Genomic DNA, 25,309 nt, shown 5'->3' on the forward strand with positions numbered 1-25,309 from the left:
CCACATGTACTACATGACTACAAGTACCTACAGGCAAACTACTGCTACTGACTTATGCATCTAACGGGGAGCTACTTCCTACTTGAGTACTACTACTGTTCCATACAGCGCACTCACCACCTCAATCGATCGTTTGACTTGCTGTACTCTATACCAGCTACAGAAGTACGAACGGAGGCCATAAAGGAAACGGGCAAACGCCGAAATCCCAGAGTACTTTAGTGCAGGCACTAAGGACTCCCCGTACCTAAATTTGTAGTGATCCTCCTAGCTATGTACGACTGGCCAACGCAGCCTAACTAGTAGTAATTAAGTACTAACTACGGAATCGTTAGTCCGCATGGGGCATAGATACTCCAATCCCGGACTAAAGAGATAGCACTATCAACAACCTTCCCATTGCAGTTAGCGCGGCGCTCTACAAAAAGTAAAAACCGCATCTGGGGAGATGCGCTAGTCCTAATCCAGTAACGGCTCTCTTTCCCCCAGTCAGATTCCCGATCAGGCATTAGTGCAACCCCGTGATCCTGCTTCATCCTGGCAGTTCAGCGCCCAGCGATCTTTTCCCACCATCTGCCTCCTCCTCGTCGACCCAATCGCATCGTGGTCCTATCGCTTTCGATAGGGTCCTCGGCGGTCTACTACCGGTGCTGCTCATCCTCAGATCTTGTTCTGCTGTCGCTGCAACAGCCACGTCATTCCTAGTGATCGCCCTCCGGTCAAAGGAGGGGTCGTGCTCTTTGGCTCATCTGGAAACCCGCCCGTCGTTGTGGAGACCGGTTGGATCCGCCCATCTCGTGCAGGTTATCTGTCGACCCAAACAATCGGACATCACACAACTGTCTTTTTCCATCTGTTGAGCTAGCTCTGCTATTCAAGATGGGCTTTGGCGATTTTGATTCGATATGCGAGAAGGCCCCTTTGCCGCTATGCTCCCTAGTGGGTCCACCATCTTCAATATCGGGCTCCACGGGCATCATACCAAATTGTTATGCGCGGAACATTGAGCTGGCCAATACAATCATCTTCGAAGGGGCTTCCTGCTTCCTCCACATCATCGCGCTGGGGATGACCGTGATTATGATACTGCACATCCGGTCCAAGTTTACTGCTGTTGGTAGGCTTCTTCACTTTGTTTTTGTGTCGCGCTACTACGCTTTCTCGTTGTGAACGGAATCGAGTGGTCCCCGAGAGCTAAACATCATTGACCAACATCATACTATCACAGGTCGCAAGGAAATTATTACGTTTTTTTACATCTACATGGCTCTAACCCTATGTTCCCTGATCCTTGACGCAGGGGTCGTTCCACCTGGGAGTGGCCCATTTCCTTACTTTACGGCGGTGCAGAATGGACTGGCATCGGCACTATGCACATCCCTGCTCATCAACGGATTTGTTGGTTTCCAGCTCTACGAAGACGGAACCATTCTCTCTGTCTGGCTTCTTCGGCTTTCTTCCGCGGCGATGTTTGTCATCTCATTCCTGGTCTCTCTCGCGACTTTCAAGTCGTGGGGAGGCCTGGGTCCCACCAACACCGTCGGCATGTTTGTCGTTCTGTATCTCCTAAACGCTATTTGCATCGCTGTGTATCTGGTAATGTCATTGTTACTGGTAATGAACACCCTCGAGGACCGCTGGCCTCTCGGCCACATCGCGTTTGGTCTCGTGGTCTTCATCTGTGGTCAGGTGCTCCTCTACGCATTCAGTGACACCATCTGCGATAGCGTGCAACACTACATGGACGGTCTTTTCTTCGCCACGTTCTGTAACCTCTTGGCTGTCATGATGGTGTACAAGGTATGTATTTCGATATTTCTTCCAGAACACTGAACCCTGCAATATCTCTGACACGCACCCCTGTCTAGTTCTGGGACTACATTACGAAAGAAGATCTCGAGTTTTCCGTCGGAATTAAGCCCAACACCTGGGAGGTCAAGGAACTCCTTCCGGATGAAGATCGCCGCCAGACAGGATACTACGCTGATGCAAATTCGGAGTATGCCGGGAGCATGTATCATCAGCGCATGTCGACCTATCACGGCCATTAACACCTAGCCTAAGACTTCACTTATGCCTTCCTTCGGCGGCCCACGCTCACGCCAAAACTGCATCTTCCGTCCGCCCGTCGCCGAACGACTGCCTGTCGTTGTTTCCTAGTGTAACTCTAATCGCTGCAGTCACACGCAATCATTATCAAATCTAAGCATAAATCGGCAATGTGGGTATCTATAGAGCGAAAGTTAGGTTTATCTTGGTATTTTCTCTTTTCTCATCATTATTACTACAAACAGCCTGGTTCGTGACATTCTAGCGGTATTTCCGGTCTCTGTCTTGTGGCCCAATGAAGTCCCCTTCATGAGCGTGGAATTGAAAGTTACGCGTGATCTGTTACCAATATTTGCTTTTTTACTTTTTTCTTTTTGGTTTCCGCTATCGGCCCTCCGCTAACGTCAAATAAGAGACTGATAACGTGCCCCGCGCCGGATAAACCTTTTAAATCTAGTATTGACAACATTTGTTTGATTAAGTATCTTGCGCATCGATTCATGTTTCTTGTTTTCATTTTATTCTCATCTTTTTTTATATATATTATTACGAAGTGTCTCGCAGCATATGTAAATAACATATCATTCAAATTGCCTAAGGACCCCTTTTCCCCATCTGGAAAGAAGTAAGAAGGATTCGGTGGACTAGGAGCACGGTGAACTTTAAGTTAGTGGTCTGATTTGATGGGTTGAGTTCTAGGGTGGTGGAAAATCGTACATTGGCCCTAAGAAATTGAAACATGCTGCGCTACTGAGCTGCTGGCCAGTGGAAATCAAATCCGGCAGCTCCTGGTAAGCCCACTAGAGCGAGGTTTGTTAATTGCCGGTCACTCGGAACGGGAAAGCTCCACGACTGTCGGGAAAATCCTTAGGGCCTAGGGTAGTTTGGCCTAGAAATTGCCCCTCAGGGGGGGAAGAAGGGGGAGAGGAGGGGGAAAGAAAAGTGCTGGCTGCATTGCCATAGGCGATTGGTTTTGTTTTTTGCTTAGCTGCCTGGCTGGATGGCCCCGCCCCCATCTCCTCCGTGTCCGTCTCCGTCGCTAGTAAGTAAGTCTAGTACTAAGTAGTAGTCTGACTTGAGGTGATCGGACCCTCGTCCTTCAGCCACACGTCTGTTCAAGCCTAATCCTTGCAGCGGGTGAAACAGATTACGTGGAATAATCCGCTTTTTGTCGACTGCAAGGATTGCTCTGGAAGGGATTCGGATTCTTTTTCTTCCTTCTGGCTTCGGTGATTGGAGGATCAAGCCGATGCGGTTGTCGAGGGACCGCGATCAGTATCGAATTGGCAAGAGACAATCCGCTTGGCTATATTGTTTTGGTTCTGGGATGGCCATAGTGCGTTCATGTCTCAGGCTTATTTTCTTTTTTTTTTTTTCCCTTTTCTTCCTTTTCACTCCACGACTACAACGTCGTCCCCGTCCATGAACCCGCTATCAGTCTGGTCTTTGCTACGGTCATCGTCGGACCGCGGCATGTTCCCGTCCACCTCTTCAATTGGCCCTGTGGCCGTGGCGTACCAGCCCTTGTCAACCGACTCCACCAGTACTTTGCATGCATCAGACACGAGTAAATTAAAGGCTGGATTCTCGTTCGGTAAAAACATGCTAATGTGTGCTTTGATTTCATCTGCAGCTTTATCGTTCACGGCTCTGGCCCATCGGATGTCTTGTTGGGAAGACCCCGAACTTTCTACTTCCGCGGGAAGCGAGCAGAAAGTGCGATTCTTCGAGCGTATAATCTTCTGGCTGAACGACGATGTCCCGACGTTCTTGTTCTCCACTAGATCACTCGCATTTTGGCCTAGGCACGTATAGAAATTAGTGCAGCCGATACCTCGGTCCCTTTGAACTTCGGCAAGGAGTGCAAGGCGCCTCCGTAATTCAGAAGGCCGTGCTAAAGAACCCACAAATGACAGGTGGGATGATACCCAGCCCCAACCATCCGTCAGTCGGTCTCGCTGTGAATACATCGCGGCCGCCCCGCCCGCAGCCAATGCTCCTGCAGCTCCTGCAAACATGGCATATTTGCCCCACCGTTGCCATGATGGTGTCGCGGCAGCATCTGCATTCGAAGATGAGCTAGGAGCCGAAGGAGGTAGACTTTTGTTGGAAGCTTTTCCCTGGTCGGTAGATGCCTTATTTGAAGAGTTACCGCCTAGGCCGAACAAGCCGGCAACTTCTGATATCGCAGTGTATGCCGTAGTGGCATGTCGGTAATGACCTTCGGCACCATATGATATGACACCCGGGGCAATGCCTAGAAAAGGAGTGTCGAATGCGATAACACCCTGAATGTGAGGAAACATGAAAGAGTGCGCCCCCACGGCAGATTCAGAATCCACTAGGGTGTCGGTTGCAGAGTCTGCAGAAGACGGTGCAGGAATCGGCTGTTCCGATGCAAGCAGAAGAAGGGTCTCGGCAGCAACTATTCCACCCATAGAATGTCCGAGCAGAATAACATGCACAGAAGGATCAACTGTCGGTGAAGCCGTCCGGTTCGAGACTTCCAAGTCGATGACTTTGTTCTGAAGCCTATGATTGTCAATGGCACGTTCCATCCACTCGGGAGAAATCGCATGGGTTACTAGACGTACCATTCCCGAAAGTTACTTACGCATCCTTTTAGTTCGCCTCGAGTCTCATACTTTGGGTAAACAGTGGCGACGACCTGGACAGCGGGGAGGGCACGACTAATCAGACCACAAAAGCGCCCTGGAAACTCTCCAAACGTATCATCATCTCCCTGTGGGTGTTAGTAGTGAGGTTCAGAGTATGCAACCCGTAGGGTCCATGCACGTGCAGCCTCAAAGGAGAGAGACGGGCTGGCTGGGAATGGGTGGAGCATGCACACGGTACCTTGAAGCCATGGATGAACACTAGGAGCAGCGTCTTCTTCATCGTATCACACCGGATAACCCGGAAGGTACATTCCCCCCTTTCAATATCGAGTACTTGTACGACTAACTGAGAGTACGCCCGTAGAATGGGTGGACTGTGCGAAAAGGTGGAGAGGCGCGAGAAGAGAAGATCTCGGTCGGCTTGAAATAGGCAGCTACGTCATCGGGGATTCCGGCCACGTGACAGGTACATTTACATCGAATCACCATTGCACATTCACCACATTTACTACCTATAAGACGTTTTGTGACTGATACCACTGATTAGATGCAGCGGACGGTAACTTGTGCCTTTGTTTCACTGAAATTTCCTCCTACTGCCTGTCATGTGGAATTTAGCTGACACTTGACTACACTCACTATATATTGGCAGGCTTAAGTGGTATAAGCCTACAAACTGCTCATCAAGTTGCAGGGCATGTAAATCATTATAATGAACTACCTCCTGCCCGGAGATCAAATATGTTGTTGCAACAGAGCATCTCAATCCAGTAGCCGATCGCCCTATATAGTATATAATTACACTTGGCTAGTATGATAATTGGTCACTGACACCGCAATGGAGACCTTCATGAACTCCAATGAAGAAAGCAACATGTGATGGGGATACTATCATCAACAATAGCAATAGCATGTTATCCGAGTCTGTTCATAGCTCCAATTCGGACACAGCTGCAACGGATTTATGATGCCAGACCAAGATTACCAGGTACGAGAATGTAGATGGCCTGTAGGCTCATGAATCCTTACAAGAGCGCAATCGTTTCGCAAAACAGTCACCTTTGGATAGACAAAAGCCCAGGTTTCATAGGTATCTTGACCATCTGATCACTGGGCTTCCGAACAAACCACTTCGAGCGTCTATGTGTGTGCCAGCGTGCTGAACCCTATATGCATCAGAACCCTATTAAATAGGGCATAACTAGCTTGATTTGAATACTAGTATCTGATTTGGAATTTCATCACTGCTACCTTTGGTGCAGGTTTGTTTGATATTGATCTATCCATATGCTATGGAGTACATTTCATAAACACTCAACTCTTAATGTAAAACCCGTGCACAAATCCCAGAAACCTGTTAGTACGAGTATAATGCGGCTTGACGAACTGAATATCATAAACTACAGTGTTTCGATCTCTATGATCCTGTAGACCAGTGCTCAATCTTACAGGCCATGCCATTCATCACGGGCAACCTAAATCATCATGATTAATGACACGACTCCCCTAGCAGCCACAGTCAAAACAACAATTAGCGGCCAGTCTAAAATTATAGATAACTGCAAACAACTATATACTTCATTGTATCCACGTAACACCTGTACAATGCCCCCAAAGATCTAAACAACAGTCTATACCTCCACCCAGATCAAAGCTTCCCCCGAGAACTCGTCAACCGCAACAAACTATCCTGATAACTCGTAGCCAACAACTTCCCATCTGGCGTCCACAACCAACTCTCATGAACCGCCCGATTCTCCGCAGACCTAGGAGTCCACCCCTCCTGTATGAACCACTTCTTCCCCGGGCCCCCATCCGTCTCAGAAGCCCAATCAAGCATCCGCAACGCCTCCCCCAACTCGTGAAACACAACCGTAAGCGTCAAACTCGCCATAGACGACCACCTCGTCTCCCCCAATGCCCTTGGAATCAACAACAACGAATTCCTATCACAAGCATACATATGCGCGCATGCATACAAGTTATCGAACTCCCCCGCTTCCTCCCTCTCCCTCACCCTCCTTTCCTCCCCACCAACTATCGGAAGCCCCTTGATCGAATACATCGCCAACTGGCGATACTTCTCCGGATGGCTCTTCACATCATCCGTTTGATTGAACGTCCCCATATCAACCTTTCGCACATCCACCCCAGGAAACTCCCTTTCCGTCAGATCGCCAGTCTTCACCCCTTCAATCCACCAATCTGCATCCACGCTCGGACTGACGGGGTACTCCTCCGCTTTCTTTCCAGCGATAACAGAAGCATACAGCTCCTGCACAGGCGCAGGCTGATGCGAAAACCCGCTCTGACCTTCCCCTCGCTTGAAGGAACATAAGCATGAGAAACAGATCTGGTTCGCTTGTCGTACGTCCACGGACCGTGTGCAGTACATCTTTCCATCGCGCAGGTGGCGCACTGTGTACTCGTATGGAACGTCTAGGAGGCCTCCTAGGATGAACGTTCCGCTTACGCTCTGTGTTTTTGGTGTTAGTGTGTGCTTTTAAGGGGTGAGCAGGTAGGTACTTACGTGGATCACGAACCCCTTCTCTACGGTTTGGGATGCTGCGTAGGCAGCCTGGGCGTAGACATGTCCGCCGAAGGCACGGGTTCCTTCGCCTGGGGGATAGGGTGGCGCTATGGATTCGAATCGTTCGGTGGGCTCCGTGGTACTGCTGCTGGGTGGGTTGGGGAGGCGACGGAGTGCCATTAGCTCTGCCCAGGAGGATGGGCTTTCGTCGGATGTTGGGTCATGCATTGTGTGTATGTACAATGTGGGATGGTGTATTGTTGGGCTTATATGCTGCTGCTGCTGATGTTGTTGATGGTGGTGGTGTATGCGTGAGGGGTTATGCTCCGGCTGGGATGTATGTACAAATGACTGATGATGCCTGCCTGCTTCAATCTGTAGTATATCCACTGTACAGTGCAACGGCAGGAATGTTATGTTCGAGATTGCGCCCCTTTACTCTTCACATGGGAGAATGATAAGGGTGAAAGTGGGATTGTATGTTGGCGCTGAGTCTATCGACTGACTACTCATTTAGCCGACATGGTTCACCAGAGCCTCGGCTGACCGGGCGGAGTTGGTTGGCTACCCGTGAAGCATATTCGATGATCAACATGGTGCCGTTCCTGGTATGCTCCCCATATGGCAAGGCTGTGCCGATTATCCCTTTATGTGTTTTGCAGTGTTCATACTTGGGGTAAGCCTGGATCATCATTGTTCCATTCCCTTGCGCATATCGCTGCTTTAAGGATCCGTGCTGCAGTGTAACCGGTAAAAATGAAGTGATTCCGATAGATTGGGGAGCTGACGTAGCAAATATCACAGATTTGTCTATTTCTATAAATCTATCAATATAGACACACGCTCCTCGAAGCGTTATGGCCACACCTCCATCATCTGGAGTATCTCCCTAATCCCGAGACGGATGTTCCAATGCTCATCCGTCGTAAAATGCATATTGACACAACTGCACAGAAGAAACAGATCACCATCTTTATTGACCAAATCTGCCAATTAAGGTATATGCGCCGATAATGCTGATATGATATACAAAGAAACCCATCCCATAAATAATACATTGACAATTAAATCATTTTCCGTGTCCCAAACGACGCACAATCGCATAACTGCAACCAATCCACATCACATTCGAATCAGACTTAGAACGTCTCGGAGATGGTGCGGTTGTTGTTCCACTCGACCTTGCCATCGACGTGCTTGATCTCCTCCAGCTTGTCGCCCAGCTTGACAACGGAGAACCGAACCATCCGGGGATCGAGACCGAGAGTTCTGCGGACAGCCGATTGCACGGGACCCGAGGCATCGAAGCGCATGATGAAGTGGTGGCCTTCCTTGTAGCGGGCCTGATGCTTCGTCGTGGGCCTGGGCAGACGGAAGGTGCCCCAGTTGGTGAATCCGCGGACTACGCCGCCGGAGCGGAGGACCTGGATGCCGGCATTGCGGGCGATGCTGTCGTCTGTCAGTGATATTTCGAGGATAATGATGGTTCGGCGACAGAAGGATGTTGCGTAAGGATATGAGGTGGTCAAATAGGGTCGATAGGCACGTACTCTCTAACCTCCTGGAGGCTGCCGGGACGGACCTGCGGTCATCAATTAGCATCAATTCAATGTATATAATAAAGTTCATTAAACAGAATCGTCTGGAAACATACAACAGCAATCAGTTCGTACAACATGGCGCCGACAATGTGGAGTGGGGTCTGGACTGTGAAAATAGCGTCGGGGAACGTAAAGGACGACGGAGAACCAAACACGGAACTGGAAGGGGATGAGATTTTTCCGAAGGTCATTTGCGGAGGCTCGAACTCGACTTCCTTATCAGCACCCGGCTTGGCGCCCGCTATCAGCGCCGGGAATCGCTCTCTCCTCCGTCATTCATATTTAATTTACTTCCCTCTTTCCTTCTTCCTTTCTCTCTCCAATTCAACTCACACTTTCTCACTTTTCCGGATTCTCTCCTCTCCCTCTTCTCTCCCCTCAACTCCAGCTGCCCACCATGTCTTTCGCCGCCAGATCCCTCCGTCCCTTCGCTTCTCGCGTCCTGTCGCAGAAGCTCCCCCTCTCTTCCGTCTGCAGGGCCGCACCCGCCAGTTTCCCGCGGGGAAGTGTCCGGAGCTTCTCCCAGAGCCCACTTTGTGAGCAACCCCCTAGATTTCAGTCGCATGAGGGCATTCAGACCCCCTAGGTTGGATTCAAAGCTAATAGTTGACTCCCAACAGCTCAATTGAAGAAGTACACTGAGTCGCACGAGTGGATCGAGCTCGCCGAGGACGGCAAGACTGGTTAGTCCACCACAGCCTTCCCCAGCCAAATTACCCTCAACTGGCCACTAATGCCCTCTTCTACCATTTACAGCGAAGATTGGAATCACCAAGTACGCTGCCAACTCCCTTGGTGACGTTGTGTTTGTGGAGCTCCCCGAGGTCGACCTGGAGGTCAGCGCCGGTGAGCCTGTTGGTGCTGTTGAGTCCGTCAAGTCTGCTTCGGACGTCCTTTCGCCTGTCTCGGGTGTTGTTACCCAGGGCAATGCTGTGTTGGACGACAATGCCAAGTTCATCAACCAGAGTCCCGAGGGTGATGCCTGGATTGCGGAGATCAAGGTGAACGATGCCGCGGAGTTGGACGGACTGCTGGACGAGGCTGCCTACAAGGCTACTATTGATGAGGAGTAAGCGTGATATGTGTGAGAGTGCGTGTGTGGGCCATGAAGTATTTGAATGGATGGATTGCTCAAAGTCTGGGTTTGGATTATATGCGCGCCGCCGCTTCTGTGCATGGCGTCGAATTTATTATGATTGTTAAGTCATTTGAACTGTTTTCCTTTGTCTGGGGGTTTCATTGGGTATGATTGTTGTGTGTGGATGGTTATGTTTTCACCACATAATGACTGTCTAGAGAGCTGGCTACGTCATGCCGCTATCGGCGGACCCTTTTATTCAACAAAAGGCTGTCTGCGGTTATAAGAATATATGATATCACTGTTATTGGTCTGTCATGGCCATTGCTGGCTTTATAGAACGAACGGGCTGTACTTTTATACCCTAAGACTTGTGTTCAACGAGGATGGAGTCTACCACTAGAGATACTGCAGAAGTCCCAACTATTCGAAGTAGATGATATGAGCTATTAGAGACCGGTGCATATAATTATGCATACACTGGTTAGCTACAATGCTATTAGCTATATTGATACGACATACAGTATCAAGCACTACGAAAGCAGGGGCCTTCATCATCTCGGTACACCCGACTATACAAATTGTACCGCGATGCACAGTAGTACCACTATGCGAATGCGCCGGCCGGGCGGTGAGTCCCCCTCCACCTCGGATGGGGCCGAAAGCCAACCGACGAGGCCTGGAGTGATAAGGCTATCCCGCAACATTCCCGACCTCAGGCCCTTGCTTGTCTCCATACTTCACCTTTATACACTTTTGCGCGTGTTTCGCACGTGTAACGCGACTTTCTTCGAGCTAGCACCGAGGCCATTTGGCGCGGGTGCCAGCTCTTTGTCGTCATTCGAACATGGCATCCAATCTCCCTATCCCTATTCCTCCGCGCACCCCGACGCCTCCCCCGGATGACCCTCCGAGCACTTCAAGCCAGTCACCCCGTCTCCAAGACAAAGACTCCTTATCACCTTTGAGGGACACGTTTCCAAATTTGCGGGGCTCGTTAGATCCCAGTGATGCGAATCGCTTGAGTCCTACACGGGCGGGCTTCAACCTCAGCCCAGCAGACGCATTACAGCCGAGTGATCAGAGCGACAATGCTTCGGCAGGTCCGTTCAATTTCAAGACTACGACAATGGCGAAGAGCCCAGTCGTGAAGTCTGTGAGTTGTCGCTTACTGCCACCTTGGAGATGAATATACTAATGAAGCCGTCAATGCGACGTAGAACATTGGCCAGCGACGTGGACACAAGTATAAGCACAGTAGCATTTCACATCAGATCTTCCTGGAACCGCCCCCACGAGCCCCTCTAGCTTTGCCTAACTCGCTGCCTATACCGACGTTCAAAGAATACCGCTCCAGTATGTCCAAGGACCAGACTACCCGGTTCTGGTGGAGCGTTTGCCACATGTCTGTTGCTGCGTATACCCTGTGGAGTGCTCATGGATCATTGGCTATGACGGCCCTTTCGCACTTGATCCTGTTCGATTCAATCGGCGCATTGCTCTGCGTTGCTGTCGACATATTGGGCAACTTCGAAGTATGGAAGCGATCCAGTGTTCGACACCCATTCGGATTGGAGCGCGCAGAAGTGCTTGCAGGATTCGCCATGTGCGTACTCTTGCTGTTCATGGGAATGGATCTCATTTCCCATAGTCTGCAGCACTTTCTTGAATCTTCCGGCCACGAACCTCACCACACTCATGTCCACGAGCGTGTCTCCCTCGGTCGTGTGGATTTCACTGCTCTGCTGGCCATCTCATCGACCTTGATCTCTGCCATTGGCCTCAAGAACCATGGACGGATAGGGAAGGCGATGCGATTCGGGTACATTGAGTCACTTCCCTCGGTTCTTAGTAACCCGTCCCATTTCCTGACGCTCTCATGCTCCACGCTGCTCCTGTTGCTGCCCCTTGTCTCTATCAAGCTATACAACTGGCTGGATGTTTTGCTTTCCAGCACGATCTCCATTTCAATGTGTGTTATCGGAGTGCGTTTAGTAAAAACACTGGGATCCATGCTTCTCATGTCCTACTCCGGACCGGGGGTATCCGAGGTGATCCGGGATATCGAGGCCGATCCCTGCGTCTACGGCGTCGATGACGCCCGGTTCTGGCAGGTTCATTACGGGCTCTGCATGGCCAACTTGAAGCTTCGCGTATCCGGGACTGAAGAGAACCTAGTGCGACTGCGTGAACGGATAGCCAGCCTTATCAAGAATCGATTGGGCGGAGGGTACGGTTCTGGTGGGCAGAAATGGGAAGTTTCGCTGCAGTTCACGGCCGAGAAGGCATGAGCTGGCAGTTGTCATGCTGTACATATACGATCATATTTGGATTCAATGAAGATATACCGGAATAATAATACGATTTACTGGGAGTGGCGTCATGCTGTCTGTGTCCTCGCTTTAGGAGTAAATACCTGGTACCGAAAATAGACGGTGTTTCTTTCTCGCTAGAACTTCCCGCCTCTCCGTAGGCAGCAATCACTACTACTCTTGATATTTAATAGTGCGTTTATAGCAATTCTATAAAAAGACATCCGGGGCAACATGGCGTTACTTAGGCTGAATGGATCTGCTCCCGTGTTATCTATATCGGCAGTGGAAGAGTTGTTCTATCTATGAACAGTACACTCGCGATTACCCATAGATATGAATAACGATAGGGTAATTCTGCTACTATTACAGGACCTCCCTACCCTCGATATCTCGTTAGACGATACAACCAACATAGTAAGACACCTGAGATAGATCTATATCCATCTTCCTTCACCAATTTAATACCATCAAGCCTAGATCTAGACCTCCGGACCATTTTCCATAGACCTCCTCCCTCCAATCCCCCAGAAACCGCCAAAAACACCACCACGAAGACGCAGAAAATGATATAATGTAATATAATAGAATTCACAACAAACGCAATGTACAAAAGCCTCAGTTTTCCGGCCAGCTCTAGCACCCAACCCAACCACAATTCTTTCCTATCCTTCATCATCGCAACAACATCACATTCATTTATGCCGCCGCAGCCAAAACACCCGCCTCTTCAGGCTTGCTCAACCCCACCGACTCGCGCTCGTCTCTCCTCCGGCGCTTCTCCAGGATAGCTTCCCGGCGCTGTGCAAGAATTCTCAATTGACGGTTCTCGACGCCCTGCAGCCAGTAACCGAAGCTGCCGCCGACTCCGGCGAAGAGGGGGTACACCCAGAGGGACTCCTTGGCGAGGATGGGACGCATTTCAATACCGAGTTGCCAGAGACGGACGGCGATGCCTGTTGGAGTAGTTATTAGCACGTGCAGTATGGCATGGCGAGCGATTGAATATAAGGGGAGCGGATGGGAGATAGCTAGCTAGCAGTTGCATGCTGGTATAGCAAGGGTGGGTGGTGTGGATGTGGTGAACATACCGAAGCCGCCCCAGAAGAGGACTTTGTGAACCATGATTGATGTGGAGGAAAAGAGGGGGATTCGCGGCGGAAGGTAGGATTAAAAAGAATGGAAATTGATCGGAAGCCGCAACAAGGTTCCAATGTTCAACTTCACGACAACAATTGCGGACCAACACGGGCTTGAATCGACGGAGATGAGGTTCGACCTTCACACACCCGGCGAATCACGGGGCTGTGGTTCCCAATCTGCGTTTCCTGTTGTCCGGATTATCGTTCCGCCGTGGGAGGGCTGTTTCTGCCGGGCGGTCGGTGCCTTTTGGTCGGGTCCTGCGCGCCGCATTTGCGGGTTTATCCCCGGAAGTTCAGTTCCTTTTTTCTCAGAGCCTCTATTCTCATACTTCCCCAAGCTTGGAAGTTTTATTGCAAGTTTGTTACATCTCTCAGTCTCTCGTCATGGCTGGTCCAGAGGAGATGATGGATGTGACAGCAGGTGTGAAGCGGCCTACTACGTCTTCTTCTATGGATCTGGACAGTCTGCAGCGGAAGAAGTTCAAGACGGATGAGCTGCCTTTGTCCGCGGCGCAGCATTCGGCCATTGAGCATTTGCTGCACGCGTTCAAGAAGAGGGGTGGGTTTGATACTATTCGGAAGAAGATATGGTCTGAATTCCATGATGGGGTATTTATTTTATCTTTGATTTATTGCTGTTGACTCGTTTTCTGGATGAGGGTGTGTTGTTTGCTAATTAATGCGCCTTGCTTATATAGGAAGGGAAGGTTGAGTTTACGAAACTACTGGTCGAACTCGCTGAATCTGAAATTGACCGCGAACCCGGTCTTCTTTCTCGCGAACGTGGAAAAGCTGCAACTTTGATCGAAGGTGCGGTGGATCGAAGCGATGTCTACAAAACTGTCGAACATACCCTTGATGCGCTGGCCGAGAAACACCTCCCCGCTATCCTGAATTCTGTGCGCGATATTCGTCGCGACGAGGTGGGCGAGGAGCTTGCCGCGCAGGAGGAAACCGCAGGGAACAAAACTGATGAGGACTACGCCGCTCATGTGAAGGCGAAACGCGACGAGCGCGAAAAGGTCTGGCAGGAGGAGCTGCGCAAGCAGAAGGAGATAGAAGAGGAGGAAGCGCGCAAGAAGGCGGAGGAGGATCGCAAGCGACGTGAGTTGGAACGCCAGAAGGAAGAAGAAGAAAGGGCCAGGAGGAGGGAGCGCGAGGAACAGCGCCGCGAAGAGCAGCGAAAGCTGGATGAGCAGAGAGAAAAGGAACGACAGGAACGCTACGAACGCCGCCGCCGCGAAGAGCGCGACAGGTATCGCGATTGGCGCGATCGAAGCCGAACTCGAGACCGTGATTCAGATCGGGATAGGGATAGGGATAGGGATCGTTACCGTTACCGAGATCGCTCGCCAGGCTATCGCTCTGACCGCGCCCACTCCCCACGGTATCGCGACTCGCGCAAAGAAAAGTCACCGACTCCGAAAGAACCTACGCCTGCAGCTGCGCCAGCGGCGCCGCCAGTGGACGAGAAGTCGTTGGAGGAGGCGGCGCTACAACTGTTGCTGAAGGAGGGAGAAGAGCTGGCAGCCAAGGCACGACAGAAGCCCGAGTTCGACTTTGAGGAAGCGGAGGCCATCGAGAATGGTCTCAAGCCGCCGCCGAAAGGACCCAAGGCTGACTCGAGGTTCTCCAACACTCCGACCAAGGCATGTAGTCCGGCTGTCGAGGCCGAGCCCAACCGACGACGCGGATCAACAGCAGACGATCGCCCCCGGACGAAGAGGCGCGACGAGAGTCGCAGTCGCTCACGACGGAGGTTCTCCTCCCGGTTTGACGATGACCGTCCAGAGCGTTCGCGCGATGTATCCAGCCAGCCCCGCAATCGTGACTCTGATGACCGACTGGTTCTTCGCGATTTCCGCGATAACAGATACGGTGACCGGAGCTATCGCCCCAGCCGCCGGAGCAGAAGCAGATCTACTACTCGAAATCATGACAGAGACCGTGACCGCGACCATGACTACCGCCGCGACCGCAGCCGTGATCGAGACCGAGATCGCCGGGACCGGGACCGAGACCGGGATAGAGATAGAGATAGAGACAGAGACAGAGACAGAGACCGCGACAGACCTCGTGACCGTGACCGTGACCGCGATCGAGACGACTACCGCCGCCGCCGCAGCTACTACTCCCGATCCCGATCACGACCCCGATACCGCTCCCGTACACGCTCCCGCTCCGTCCACCGTGACCGCGACAGAGACGTCCGAGATCGAGACCGAGATAGAGACAGAGACCGAGACCGAGACGCCCGCCCTCGCGACACAACCGACCGCGAACGAGATCGAGGCCGAGACCGCGACCGCGCCGACCCTCCCCCCAAAGACGAGAAATCCCCTCCCCGTCGCGTATCAGTATCCTCGAGACGACGATCCCGCTCGCGCCGACGATCACGCAGTCGACGCCGCTCGCCGAGTCTCCTCGATATCGATCGCTACGTGCCGCCTACTAGTCGTCGGAGCCGGTCTCCTCGTCGGAGGGTGCGATCGCCGGAACGAGCGGAGAAAGATGAGCGTGATAGACCGCGCTTTGTTGAGATTGATCGGTATATTCCTGGTGCTACTGCTGCTGCGACTGCTACTGCCACTGGTGGTGGTGGTGGTGAGCGTGAGCGTGAACGTGATAGTGAGACTAACGGTAGGGATAGGGATAGGGAAAGAGACAGAGATAGAGAGAGGGATAGAGAGAGGGAGAGGGAGGGAGATGATAGGAGGGCGAGAAGGAGGAGTGTGAGTCGGAGGAGTGATGGGAGGTGATATGCCTATGCCTATTCCTTGGATGGGATTATGGAGGGAGCGAGGGACGATGGAAACGAAATAATCGATTGTAATATACCAAGGTAATGAATCTCATGGATAGACATTTATTACTACTGCTGAGTGTTATTTGATGGTGTAGGTCATTTATCTATTATTACTACTTCCTAGATGAATGTAGTGCTTCGCTCATAAGAGAATCATCAGTTGTTTGTTCAGCGAACTACTTACTACCCGGCTGGAATATACTAGTATGGTATAGTCTTCGTGGTCTATATGCTTCACAGCATGCACTACGTACTTGCTAGCTAGGAAAGTAAGCGCTGCAAGGCAGATATGAATTCTATTAGCAGTATATTTCTCTCTATCACGGTAGTCATATACCAACCACATAGATCATATCCCATTCCTACTTCTCCAATCCCAACCAGAACATAATATAATACCATACTCGAAAACATCTCCATTTCCATGTACAAGATCTAATCCTATGCACATACATACATGCTCCATCACCCTCCTCATACTCGGGACCCCAGTTTCTCTTACCCAGGGTGCTCACTAATTAAAGTATTCCTCAAAGAATCGATCATGTCTTACTCCTCTCCACCGCGTCCTTAAAACCCTCATTCTCATCATGCCTTTTATAAAAGTAAGCTGTGGAACCCGTCCCCGTTGGCCTTAATTCAGGGGATAATCGATCGATGATAGTCTGTTCGAGAGCCTTGATGGACCGTTCATTAGAGCCGAGCTTGTTCCATACGGAGATGAGATGCGAGTTGAATCGGACGGAGGTGGAGACGCCGAGAACGTGGTCGTGTTCTATATACTCTCCCCATTCTTTGGTTAGTACTATCATTATCATATCTCGCATAACTCGCAAGTTTACTTCTACTAGTAGATGATCCATATCATATAGAACAAGAGCAACACAACCGAAAGAAAGAAGAATGGGGGACAGGGGGAAAGCTAACCCTTCTCCAAAACCGCCTGAAACTCATTCGCCATACACAAAATGGCAATCTCATGAAAGAATGCCTGGGCTTTACTCTTCGGCACCCGGAAGCGCCAGCACCCCCCGTTCTGATTCTCGGGGTCTTCCCAGACGGGTTTCACGCCTTTGCGGAAGATGTGAACGGTGTCGCGCAGCCGGATCTTGTCCCACGGGTAGTTGTTGTACACGCGGTAGAAGGTGGCGATGTCGGCGACATCCTCGTGTAGGACGTAGAGACGCGAGTCGTAGTCTGCTGTTGCGGCGGCTGCTGCTGCTGGGGCGTCGGTGTGGCGGTCGTACCAGACTGTCCAGTGGTATTGGAAGGGGAGGGGACGTAGTTTGCCGAAGATGTTCTGGTGCAGGGATTTGCGGGTGGTTGGGGAGGTGGAGGAGGTGTCGCGGTCCTCTATGGGGCTTTTGTCGTTGATGTGGACGCTGGGGATGGTGCTCATTTTTGTGATGTGTGGTAGATGGTTGGAGAGAGTGTGTGTATACTATGAGTGTGGATGTGTCGGGTTATTTGTCCTGCGTGAGGATGTGGGTGGACATCGGGATTAATCCGGTTTGTGGATGGGATATATAGTAGTTCCCAGTGAAGAGAATCCTATTGTTTATGAGCAAGTGGGCAATGCATTGGGGCCATAAATGGCCATAAAGGAGGAAGAAGAATAGAAAGAAAGAGGAAGTAAGACAAGGGATTTGTTCGCACAGTCGGAGGGACAATGAGACAATGGAGCATAAAGAGATCTGACATACCCAAATGAATGGCGAGTGAAGCTATACCGGGAGTTCCCAGATACAACTTGTAACCAAAGCAGAGATGAAATCAGGAGACAATACAATAGTGATCTGTCTCAGGAGAAGGAGGGGAGGAGAGAGGGGATATGAGCGACTTTATCAATCACGCATTGACTCCACCAGAGCATCAGCATCAGCAGTAGCAGCAATAAGGAGAGAGTGAGAATGTGTGTGTGAGAGAGAGAAGGGAATCCATTCATTCACTAAAGTACACTCCAGACAATAAGTAACCAACAACCACCCCCAACACAGCCACTTAATGTGCCTGCCGCTCACATATGCAGGCAGAAGACACGCCGGACGGATAACTGGCCAGATCGATTGGTGTCATGGCGTCAGCTACTAACTATTCCATAGTTAGCAGCATTAAGGCTGCTTACACTAACTAGTCAGAGTAACTACGTAGGGAAAGTAGGGCCACGGCCACTAGTTAAGGAGTAAAATGGCTCTGACCCCGCCAATCCCGCGGGTTGGGTTTCCCCACTGCGGCGCCAATTTGCCCGCAGATTTCGGTCGATCCTGTTTCAATCACCACCACTGCTGTTACTTTTCTTTCCAACCATCTTTCTTGTATCATTATTGAACGCAATAATATGCCCTCCACTACGAAGCGCCAGGGAGCTGATCCCTCCTCCACTCCCACTACCACTACCACTTCTACCGCTCGCGATCTTGATCGGCGCGAACATTCCCCCGCTGACGACGACCATCTCCAACACACCGCTACATCCACCACTGGCCGTGAGGAAGACGAAGATGATGACGATGATGATGACTACACTTCCTCATCTGGATCTAGCGATAGTGACAGCGACAGCGACGACGATGAGGAAGATGAAGAAGAAGTAAACCAGAAGGAGACCACTACTACCTCCGACGACATGCCGCGCATTCCTGCTATACCTAAACCGCGTATCGGCCGCATTAACAAAAACCCTGACCTACTGTCCCGACTATCTGCTTTTCTGCCGCAGATGAAAACGGCGAATGAGAAGCTCGAGCAGGAGATTGCGGCGGGAAGGGCGAAGGATGTGCGATTGGAAATAGATGGGGATGATGATGATGATGATGATGACGAGGACGAGAATATGGAGGGTAAGCGGTATATTGAGATGGTATGTTTGATACAATATCTATGTATGGTGGTTGGGATGCTAACTGATTGCAGAATCTGGGACTAGGTGTGCTGGAAGAGAAGCGGCCCGGTGATGATGAGGAAGATCATCTCGAGTCGCAGGGTGGTCAGGACAATCAACATGTTCTGCCTGAGAGGCCGAAATCTGGCAAGGACTCGAATGTGCTGGATACTTTGATGGGCAATGCGGAGTCTTCGGCGGAGAAGGAAAAGCCGACGATCGAGGAGATATAAGAAAAATCTGCTGATTTGCATGGGTTGGCGCTTTGGGTTACTTGTTGTTTTTAAAAAGTTGGTCGCTACTATAGAGTTTGTCTGGGTTATTCGCATTTTGGCATAGAAGGAGTGGGTCTACAAAAGTGTTTCCGGCCTACATGTCATACAGTCTCTAGATTCATAGATCAAGCATAACATAATAATCATACCCAAATAAACACCAGCCAAGTTTAATAAGAATACACATGGAACGGAAAAATAAATCAATGATCTAGTGTATTTGCATGATATTAGACATGTATACGTCCAAGCGCACATGCGCAAGGTGGATTAAACCGTCGTCGCTGCATCACCTAACGTTGGTTCGTCTAGGAGACCTCCTTCACCCGGCAGGTCCAGCCGGATTCCTGGCTCAGCAGGGGCAAACTGTGATTCGTTAGTATCGTGCATTGATCCAAAGTAGTATAAAAAAGGGTAAATCTTACCTAGCACCCAAACACCAGCCAAGTTCGTTGTTCTTGATCTTCTTCGCAATCTTCACCTCACGCGACAAGGGCATCTCGTATCCCGTGTGCAACAGACCCAGCATAAAGTTCAGGTCCAGGCACCACTCGGGGCGATCGCGCAGCTGGGGCAGCGCATCCTCAACACCCTCGAAGATGCCCCATGCGGGCTCACCCGCGCAGACCGTCGACGTGAGCTGGTGCAGCTCGTCCAAGGTGAAGGAGTCAGGCATGCCCAGGGGCTTGGTGCGGTCGTAGAAGTAGGAGAAGATGTACACATCCTCGCGGGCGAAAGTCTTCTCCAGAGACGGCTGGTGAACGCCGTTGAAGGAGCAGGGCGCCAGCTTACAGTCAGCATCCTTGTTCAGGATCTTCTCAGTCAAGCCACGGCACTGAGCTGCCGCAGAAGCGCCTTGCTTCGGGCCAACCATCTTCACCGTCACCTTACCGGCGAGCGGGTGGTCGTTGTCAAAGGTCAGCTCGACATCGCGCTCCATACCAGGTCCAATGCAGGGGTTGGAGATCGGCTGCTTCAACCAGGACATATCCACGGGGCTGGCGGCCAACTTGGCATCGACGATCGCCTTGTGTACAGCATCCCGAGCAGCCATCAATCCGTAACCCAAGTGAGAGTGCTGGTAGAGGTCAAAGTGACGACCGCCGAATTGCAGCGAGTACTTGTGGTCACCGTCCGCCAGGTGCTCGGGCATACCGCCCGAGGGGCTCTGGGGGAACGTGGGCTGGAAAACGATCTGAGTGGACCCACCGCCCAGATCAAAGATGGCAGCAGTAGGGGTCTCGTCCGGACCGCCAATCTTACCGAGAAGGTAGTTGGTTGTGATCCAGGCATAGACACCCTCGTCACTGCCATCCATGATCTGCACACCACCCATCTCACGGGAGACAACCGGGAAGGGGTAGACGGTTTCCAGGCGAGTACGCACGGCCTCCAGAATCCTCTGGCTCATCTCGGGGCCAAGCATACGCAGTCCAGCGGTGGCCTTCACGGCAATGGGGGAGCAGGACTGGTAGTCGGCGGGCACAGACTTGAGAGCGACCTGCATCAGAGGGTCCAGACTCTTGGCCGCTCCCTCAGCATCTTCCTTGTAGGCGCTCAGGCCGGAGCCACCCTGTCTCTTCTCGGTTTGCTCGAAGACCTCGTTCTCAAGTTCGGGGGTGGGGCCGCAGTTGTTGAAGCGGTAGACGTGGATGCGAGAACCCTGGCTGCCCGCGTCGATCATAAGCGCATACTGGATCAGAGGCTTGGAGGGGTCATGAGGTTTCGTGCACTTGTCCGTTAGGGGAGCGACACCATTCAACGGTGGCTCTGAGAATTGACCGTCAGTCCAGATCGACTTTCCCCGTTATAGGGGGTGGTCACTTACGGGATCCAATGTTGCTCACTGTGGGCTTGGACGGCGACAGCCACAACAACAGAAGAAGCACTGCACTGACAATAGCACCTGTCTTCAGGTAGCGAGAGCGCTGGCTTTGAGACATCATCATGTGGGATAAACTGCGACGAGATTTGCCGATCGATTTGTCCAAGGCGACTAAGGGAATCGCGGGTTCGGAAACGTGCGACACCGAACGCCTGCTAGGTCTAGAACCTGATGCTGAAAAGGACGATGTACGTGGAGTATGTCGACTGTCAACACCAGTCGACATGCGGACAAAGCCAAGTATTCGGTAAAGGCTGTAGCGTTACGTCCGGCAGACAACGCTCTCGGTATTCCGACCGAGTTGGTATAAAGGGAAAGAAAGACGATTAACGGTAGGAACGAAGAGAAAGCATAGGATCGTCCGGGCGCCTCCGGTGCAGGCCACAAAGATAGTGGGAAGCACAAGACCAACCAACAAATGGAAGGGAGGATGGGGAGGAGGGAAGAGAGAGTGGAAGAGAGGGAGGGAGGAAGAAAGAAAGAATGAGGGTGAGGTGGAGGAGGAGACACGGAGAGAGGCAAATGAAGGCCAGTTAGTACTTGTTCTTAATTATTCTTGGCCTCTCAGGGTCTTTTTTGAAACGAATGGGGGGCTCCGCTTCCGCCTGCTGGCTACCACTGGCTGTAACTGGCTGTAACTGGCTCGATTTGTGGCGTTGGTGTCCCCCCGTGGCTGGTGGGCGGTCGCCGCATGCAGCCAGACTCAGCCCGGCCTCATTATTATTCCCGGACATTGACCTCACCACATGGTCCTCTGCAGCCTATGATACCAACCCTTGGATTTTAATCCCCAGTTCTTCCGTCCCGATCTCGATCTCTGCCCTTGTCCCAATAATCCCTTCGGATTGCTCTCCTCTTTTGTTGTCTGTCGGTGTCAGCGCCGCTGTCACTTTTGGAAATGAAGCACATGCGCCGTCTCGTCCCTCCCACTCGGGCCCTTCGCCAAATCCTCCTCACTCCTCAGCCTGCCTTTCGTCCTCAATTCTTCCAACTCACTCCCCGCATCAATGAAATCCCCGCTCGATTCTACAGCCCGACTACTCCTCTCCACAAGTTCCGCACAAGAGCTACTCCTCGTGCCCTGCCGCAATACATCCTCGACGAAGAGATCGGAGCGCTATATGTCCAAATCGTGAACGAAAACAACAGCCTTGACCCCCCTGTCAGTCTTCGAGATGCTTTGCGACAAATCGACCGTTCAAGTCAAACATTGCAACAGGTGTCACCGGGTAGTGGGGATGGAGTGCCGATTTGCAAGGTTGTAAACAAGTTTGAGCTGCGGGAAATCGCAAAGGCAAAGGCGAAACCCGCCAAGGATGGTCTAAAACAGCTGGAACTGAACTGGGCCATTGATGCTCATGATCTTGCACATCGCTTGAAGCAACTCACAACTTTTCTGGAGAAGGGTCGGAAGGTGGAGCTGATTTTGACGAGAAAGAAGCACAAGCGATCTCCTACTGTGGAGGAGGTCAAGAATCTCATGGACCGGGTCATGGAGACGGTTCGGGAGGCCAAAGCCTTGCCGGTCAGACCCATGGAAGGAGAGCCGGGCAAACATGTGGTGCTGGTGGTGAAGAAGGATGTTTAAGAGGACAAGGAAATATGATGAGTTGATGGAGTTTAGTATGTATACTATTGACGGCCTGAGTGGTATTGGTTCTGTACATATAACGGACCACTCGGTTAATCGGTGCTTGGAAATGCCTTATCAAGCTTTTCTATCACTATTAACATGATGTGTCTTATACCCGATAAAACGATGGTGGCATTATGAGCATGTCAGGTGTCGTGCGATATACTGTACCTTGTATTGCAGCTCTAGCTGTCAGATCGGGATATGGGGCACATGAAAGCGAAGCTATACTACCGGTATCGCGGAAGCTCTGGGGCACGAAGCGTGCATAACCTCGTTATATAAAACAGAGAGATATATATGAGTAAAATCGAAAAAGGATAAAAAAAATAAAGAAAGAAATCAGAATTACCTGTAATCAAATAGCCCGCCTTTGAGTTGTTCTATGCCTGTACCTGGTATACTACGCCATCTCCAACCTTCAAGGTTATTCGTCCCTGGCGACTCCGCAATACTGCAAGTGTGATTGGCTGACGGCTGAGTCAGCGCCTCCCTAAATTTTTCCGGGCTCAACAAGAAGCGCTGCTCGACTTCCCGGCCGTCCAGCTCGTCTTCTTCCTGTTCCCATTCCTGTCCGGTTGTGTTTCCATCGCAGGTTAGCCATCATGTCCAGCCTCGCCAGATCTGCCAACCTCCTTTTCCGCTCTAGCAGGGCCTCCCTGCTGCGCCCCCGCGCTGTCAACCCCATCCAGCATGTCTTCCTCGGCGACAAGCTGGCTGCCCGTGGTATGGCAACCGCTTTCGAGCGTACCAAGCCTCACGTCAACATCGGTAGGTGGCCATCTTCATCTCTTAACGATCCATCAATGCAAGTACTCATTGCTATTCTATAGGTACCATTGGTCACGTCGATCACGGCAAGGTTAGACCACAATTCCCTCCTCCCCCCTCGCTGCGTTGATGTTTTCCCCGATATGGTCCGAAAACTTCTCACACGTTTCCTCTAGACCACCTTGACCGCTGCCATCACCAAGCACCAGGCCTCCAAGGGTCTCGCTCAGTTCCTCGAGTATGGTGCCATTGACAAGGCTCCTGAGGAGCGTAAGCGTGGTATCACCATCTCCTCTGCCCACATCGAGTACGCCACCGACGCTCGTCACTACTCCCACGTCGACTGCCCCGGTCACGCCGATTACATCAAGAACATGATCACTGGTGCCGCCAACATGGACGGTGCTATCATTGTCGTCGCCGCCTCCGACGGTCAGATGTACGTTAACCTTAAAAGAATAACTCTCCTTCAGTATATATGCTTACACTGGCGATCAACAGGCCCCAGACTCGTGAGCACTTGCTGCTTGCTCGTCAGGTCGGTGTCCAGAAGATCGTTGTCTTCGTCAACAAGGTCGATGCCATCGATGACCCCGAGATGCTGGAGCTCGTTGAGCTGGAAATGCGCGAGCTTCTCAGCACCTACGGATTCGAGGGTGAGGAGACCCCCATCGTCTTCGGCTCTGCTCTCTGCGCCATTGAGGACCGCCGCCCCGACATCGGTACCGAGCGTATCGACGCTCTCCTCGAGGCCGTTGACACCTGGATCCCCACTCCCCAGCGTGACCTTGACAAGCCTTTCTTGATGTCCATTGAGGAAGTTTTCTCCATCCCCGGTCGTGGTACCGTCGCCTCCGGCCGTGTCGAGCGTGGTCTCCTGAAGCGTGATAGCGAGGTTGAGATCATCGGTACCACCAACGAGGTCATCAAGACCAAGGTTACCGACATTGAGACCTTCAAGAAGTCCTGCTCCGAGTCCCGCGCTGGTGACAACTCCGGTCTCCTGCTCCGTGGTGTCCGCCGTGAGGATCTCCGCCGTGGTATGGTCATTGCCGCTCCTGGCAGCGCCAAGGCCAACAGCAAGTTCATGGTTTCCATGTACGTTCTGACCGAGGCTGAGGGTGGTCGCCGTACCGGTTTCGGTGTCCAGTACCGTCCCCAGCTGTTCATCCGCACTGCCGGTAAGTAAAATTGCATTCTATTCCGCTACTAGGGAACTGTGTCTGATTCCATTTGCTACAGATGAGGCTGCTGAGTTCAGCTTCCCCGACGGAGACCAGTCCCGCCGTATCATGCCCGGTGACAACGTCGAGATGATCGTCAAGACCCACCGCCCCGTCGCCGCCGAGGCCGGCCAGCGCTTCAACATCCGTGAGGGTGGTCGCACTGTCGCCACTGGTCTGGTCACTCGTGTCCTGGAAGAGTAAATAGCGAACCTGCCGAGGTTCGTCTAGCAGGCCCGGACAACTGGCTGCTGTGTATTATGGGAAAAAACGAAGCGAAAACAAAACTTGGACAGGGAATCGTTCATAATGTTTAAACACCATCTTGCAGCGCGGGCATCAGCGGGAGCATCCGGGACTGATACGCCAGGGTGGTGGATTGCACCGGAGTTCTTGAGTCATATCCATGTATCTGTATTTGTATTGAAATGTCTGTAGACTTTTTTTTGATCTCTTCTCCTCTCTTCTCACTTCTCGGTATGTCGTTGAATATGATTGAATGATT

General features: G+C 51.5%; 13 protein-coding genes across 13 annotated transcripts; 7 read left to right on the forward strand and 6 right to left on the reverse strand.

The window, feature by feature from the left end:
- The first annotated feature begins 769 nt into the window (after positions 1-769).
- Positions 770-2,214, forward strand: BO85DRAFT_189107 (chitin synthase export chaperone). The gene is made up of 3 exons (XM_025654418.1): positions 770-1,117; positions 1,229-1,800; positions 1,869-2,214. Exons 1-3 carry the CDS (start codon positions 880-882, stop codon positions 2,049-2,051), a joined length of 993 nt encoding a protein of 330 aa, XP_025519060.1. The 5' UTR covers positions 770-879; the 3' UTR covers positions 2,052-2,214.
- A 1,226-nt stretch (positions 2,215-3,440) lies between these two features.
- BO85DRAFT_456742 (uncharacterized protein) lies at positions 3,441-4,947 on the reverse strand (the record flags this gene model as incomplete). The annotated part of the gene is made up of 3 exons (XM_025661468.1): positions 3,441-4,581; positions 4,644-4,792; positions 4,906-4,947. 3 exons carry the CDS (start codon positions 4,945-4,947, stop codon positions 3,441-3,443), a joined length of 1,332 nt encoding a protein of 443 aa, XP_025519061.1.
- Positions 4,948-6,105: 1,158 nt separating this feature from the next.
- Positions 6,106-7,821, reverse strand: BO85DRAFT_466476 (acyl-CoA thioesterase). The gene is made up of 2 exons (XM_025662129.1): positions 7,198-7,821; positions 6,106-7,143 (listed from the first exon to the last, which is right to left on the reverse strand). Exons 1-2 carry the CDS (start codon positions 7,423-7,425, stop codon positions 6,316-6,318), a joined length of 1,056 nt encoding a protein of 351 aa, XP_025519062.1. The 5' UTR covers positions 7,426-7,821; the 3' UTR covers positions 6,106-6,315.
- Positions 7,822-8,146: 325 nt separating this feature from the next.
- BO85DRAFT_475285 (mitochondrial 37S ribosomal protein bS6m) lies at positions 8,147-8,989 on the reverse strand (the record flags this gene model as incomplete). Its single annotated transcript, XM_025662709.1, has 3 exons — positions 8,147-8,646; positions 8,748-8,779; positions 8,852-8,989. The coding sequence occupies 3 exons, from the start codon at positions 8,987-8,989 to the stop codon at positions 8,337-8,339; spliced, it is 480 nt and encodes a 159-aa protein (XP_025519063.1). The 3' UTR covers positions 8,147-8,336.
- Positions 8,990-9,168: 179 nt separating this feature from the next.
- On the forward strand, positions 9,169-10,281 carry BO85DRAFT_517351 (glycine decarboxylase subunit H). The gene is made up of 3 exons (XM_025664898.1): positions 9,169-9,334; positions 9,419-9,481; positions 9,555-10,281. Exons 1-3 carry the CDS (start codon positions 9,196-9,198, stop codon positions 9,869-9,871), a joined length of 519 nt encoding a protein of 172 aa, XP_025519064.1. The 5' UTR covers positions 9,169-9,195; the 3' UTR covers positions 9,872-10,281.
- Positions 10,282-10,584: 303 nt separating this feature from the next.
- On the forward strand, positions 10,585-12,256 carry BO85DRAFT_390880 (cation efflux family protein family). The gene is made up of 2 exons (XM_025656787.1): positions 10,585-11,032; positions 11,097-12,256. Exons 1-2 carry the CDS (start codon positions 10,724-10,726, stop codon positions 12,165-12,167), a joined length of 1,380 nt encoding a protein of 459 aa, XP_025519065.1. The 5' UTR covers positions 10,585-10,723; the 3' UTR covers positions 12,168-12,256.
- Positions 12,257-12,749: 493 nt separating this feature from the next.
- Positions 12,750-13,480, reverse strand: BO85DRAFT_446317 (putative NADH-ubiquinone oxidoreductase 14 kDa subunit). Its single transcript, XM_025659473.1, has 2 exons — positions 13,280-13,480; positions 12,750-13,144 (listed from the first exon to the last, which is right to left on the reverse strand). Exons 1-2 carry the CDS (start codon positions 13,311-13,313, stop codon positions 12,888-12,890), a joined length of 291 nt encoding a protein of 96 aa, XP_025519066.1. The 5' UTR covers positions 13,314-13,480; the 3' UTR covers positions 12,750-12,887.
- Positions 13,481-13,643: 163 nt separating this feature from the next.
- Positions 13,644-16,240, forward strand: BO85DRAFT_446318 (BOD1/SHG1 domain-containing protein). Its single transcript, XM_025659474.1, has 2 exons — positions 13,644-13,939; positions 14,029-16,240. The coding sequence occupies exons 1-2, from the start codon at positions 13,715-13,717 to the stop codon at positions 16,087-16,089; spliced, it is 2,286 nt and encodes a 761-aa protein (XP_025519067.1). The 5' UTR covers positions 13,644-13,714; the 3' UTR covers positions 16,090-16,240.
- BO85DRAFT_435449 (eukaryotic translation initiation factor 4E) lies at positions 16,237-17,535 on the reverse strand (the record flags this gene model as incomplete). The annotated part of the gene is made up of 6 exons (XM_025658527.1): positions 16,237-16,256; positions 16,321-16,337; positions 16,391-16,412; positions 16,594-16,650; positions 16,690-16,941; positions 17,064-17,535. 6 exons carry the CDS (start codon positions 17,533-17,535, stop codon positions 16,237-16,239), a joined length of 840 nt encoding a protein of 279 aa, XP_025519068.1.
- An 847-nt stretch (positions 17,536-18,382) lies between these two features.
- BO85DRAFT_446322 (NOPCHAP1/New4 family protein) lies at positions 18,383-19,472 on the forward strand. The gene is made up of 2 exons (XM_025659475.1): positions 18,383-18,996; positions 19,050-19,472. The coding sequence occupies exons 1-2, from the start codon at positions 18,475-18,477 to the stop codon at positions 19,248-19,250; spliced, it is 723 nt and encodes a 240-aa protein (XP_025519069.1). The 5' UTR covers positions 18,383-18,474; the 3' UTR covers positions 19,251-19,472.
- On the reverse strand, positions 19,403-21,705 carry BO85DRAFT_517357 (guanosine diphosphatase). The gene is made up of 3 exons (XM_025664899.1): positions 21,121-21,705; positions 19,718-21,062; positions 19,403-19,658 (listed from the first exon to the last, which is right to left on the reverse strand). Exons 1-3 carry the CDS (start codon positions 21,401-21,403, stop codon positions 19,601-19,603), a joined length of 1,686 nt encoding a protein of 561 aa, XP_025519070.1. The 5' UTR covers positions 21,404-21,705; the 3' UTR covers positions 19,403-19,600.
- A 217-nt stretch (positions 21,706-21,922) lies between these two features.
- Positions 21,923-23,152, forward strand: BO85DRAFT_446324 (putative translation initiation factor IF3). The gene has a single exon (XM_025659476.1). The coding sequence runs from the start codon at positions 22,076-22,078 to the stop codon at positions 22,763-22,765; it is 690 nt and encodes a 229-aa protein (XP_025519071.1). The 5' UTR covers positions 21,923-22,075; the 3' UTR covers positions 22,766-23,152.
- Positions 23,153-23,356: 204 nt separating this feature from the next.
- BO85DRAFT_475292 (translation elongation factor Tu) lies at positions 23,357-25,136 on the forward strand. Its single transcript, XM_025662710.1, has 5 exons — positions 23,357-23,581; positions 23,644-23,672; positions 23,758-24,020; positions 24,083-24,762; positions 24,824-25,136. Exons 1-5 carry the CDS (start codon positions 23,416-23,418, stop codon positions 25,006-25,008), a joined length of 1,323 nt encoding a protein of 440 aa, XP_025519072.1. The 5' UTR covers positions 23,357-23,415; the 3' UTR covers positions 25,009-25,136.
- The last annotated feature ends 173 nt before the right edge of the window (positions 25,137-25,309 follow it).

Source organism: Aspergillus piperis (assembly GCF_003184755.1).
Source record: "Aspergillus piperis CBS 112811 unplaced genomic scaffold BO85scaffold_3, whole genome shotgun sequence".
NCBI lineage: Eukaryota > Fungi > Ascomycota > Eurotiomycetes > Eurotiales > Aspergillaceae > Aspergillus > Aspergillus piperis.

What these genes read in the sequence shown, in the direction of transcription:
- BO85DRAFT_189107 (XM_025654418.1), top strand. Translation starts at nt 880, where the DNA reads ATGGGCTTTGGCGATTTTGATTCGATATGCGAGAAGGCCCCTTTGCCG. An exon ending in GTCCAAGTTTACTGCTGTTG is followed by an intron (nt 1,118 to 1,228) that starts GTAGGCTTCTTC and finishes ATACTATCACAG; the next exon opens with GTCGCAAGGAAATTATTACG. An exon ending in CTGTCATGATGGTGTACAAG is followed by an intron (nt 1,801 to 1,868) that starts GTATGTATTTCG and finishes ACCCCTGTCTAG; the next exon opens with TTCTGGGACTACATTACGAA.
- BO85DRAFT_466476 (XM_025662129.1), bottom strand. Translation starts at nt 7,425, where the DNA reads ATGCATGACCCAACATCCGACGAAAGCCCATCCTCCTGGGCAGAGCTA. An exon ending in AGAAGGGGTTCGTGATCCAC is followed by an intron (nt 7,144 to 7,197) that starts GTAAGTACCTAC and finishes CCAAAAACACAG; the next exon opens with AGCGTAAGCGGAACGTTCAT.
- BO85DRAFT_517351 (XM_025664898.1), top strand. Translation starts at nt 9,196, where the DNA reads ATGTCTTTCGCCGCCAGATCCCTCCGTCCCTTCGCTTCTCGCGTCCTG. An exon ending in CTTCTCCCAGAGCCCACTTT is followed by an intron (nt 9,335 to 9,418) that starts GTGAGCAACCCC and finishes GACTCCCAACAG; the next exon opens with CTCAATTGAAGAAGTACACT. An exon ending in CGCCGAGGACGGCAAGACTG is followed by an intron (nt 9,482 to 9,554) that starts GTTAGTCCACCA and finishes TACCATTTACAG; the next exon opens with CGAAGATTGGAATCACCAAG.
- BO85DRAFT_390880 (XM_025656787.1), top strand. Translation starts at nt 10,724, where the DNA reads ATGGCATCCAATCTCCCTATCCCTATTCCTCCGCGCACCCCGACGCCT. An exon ending in AGAGCCCAGTCGTGAAGTCT is followed by an intron (nt 11,033 to 11,096) that starts GTGAGTTGTCGC and finishes AATGCGACGTAG; the next exon opens with AACATTGGCCAGCGACGTGG.
- BO85DRAFT_446317 (XM_025659473.1), bottom strand. Translation starts at nt 13,313, where the DNA reads ATGGTTCACAAAGTCCTCTTCTGGGGCGGCTTCG. An exon ending in CCTCTTCTGGGGCGGCTTCG is followed by an intron (nt 13,145 to 13,279) that starts GTATGTTCACCA and finishes CTACTCCAACAG; the next exon opens with GCATCGCCGTCCGTCTCTGG.
- BO85DRAFT_446318 (XM_025659474.1), top strand. Translation starts at nt 13,715, where the DNA reads ATGGCTGGTCCAGAGGAGATGATGGATGTGACAGCAGGTGTGAAGCGG. An exon ending in GGTCTGAATTCCATGATGGG is followed by an intron (nt 13,940 to 14,028) that starts GTATTTATTTTA and finishes TTGCTTATATAG; the next exon opens with GAAGGGAAGGTTGAGTTTAC.
- BO85DRAFT_446322 (XM_025659475.1), top strand. Translation starts at nt 18,475, where the DNA reads ATGCCCTCCACTACGAAGCGCCAGGGAGCTGATCCCTCCTCCACTCCC. An exon ending in GTAAGCGGTATATTGAGATG is followed by an intron (nt 18,997 to 19,049) that starts GTATGTTTGATA and finishes AACTGATTGCAG; the next exon opens with AATCTGGGACTAGGTGTGCT.
- BO85DRAFT_517357 (XM_025664899.1), bottom strand. Translation starts at nt 21,403, where the DNA reads ATGTCGACTGGTGTTGACAGTCGACATACTCCACGTACATCGTCCTTT. An exon ending in AGTGAGCAACATTGGATCCC is followed by an intron (nt 21,063 to 21,120) that starts GTAAGTGACCAC and finishes GTCAATTCTCAG; the next exon opens with AGCCACCGTTGAATGGTGTC. An exon ending in GGCTGGTGTTTGGGTGCTAG is followed by an intron (nt 19,659 to 19,717) that starts GTAAGATTTACC and finishes AACGAATCACAG; the next exon opens with TTTGCCCCTGCTGAGCCAGG.
- BO85DRAFT_446324 (XM_025659476.1), top strand. Translation starts at nt 22,076, where the DNA reads ATGAAGCACATGCGCCGTCTCGTCCCTCCCACTCGGGCCCTTCGCCAA.
- BO85DRAFT_475292 (XM_025662710.1), top strand. Translation starts at nt 23,416, where the DNA reads ATGTCCAGCCTCGCCAGATCTGCCAACCTCCTTTTCCGCTCTAGCAGG. An exon ending in CAAGCCTCACGTCAACATCG is followed by an intron (nt 23,582 to 23,643) that starts GTAGGTGGCCAT and finishes GCTATTCTATAG; the next exon opens with GTACCATTGGTCACGTCGAT. An exon ending in GTCACGTCGATCACGGCAAG is followed by an intron (nt 23,673 to 23,757) that starts GTTAGACCACAA and finishes CGTTTCCTCTAG; the next exon opens with ACCACCTTGACCGCTGCCAT.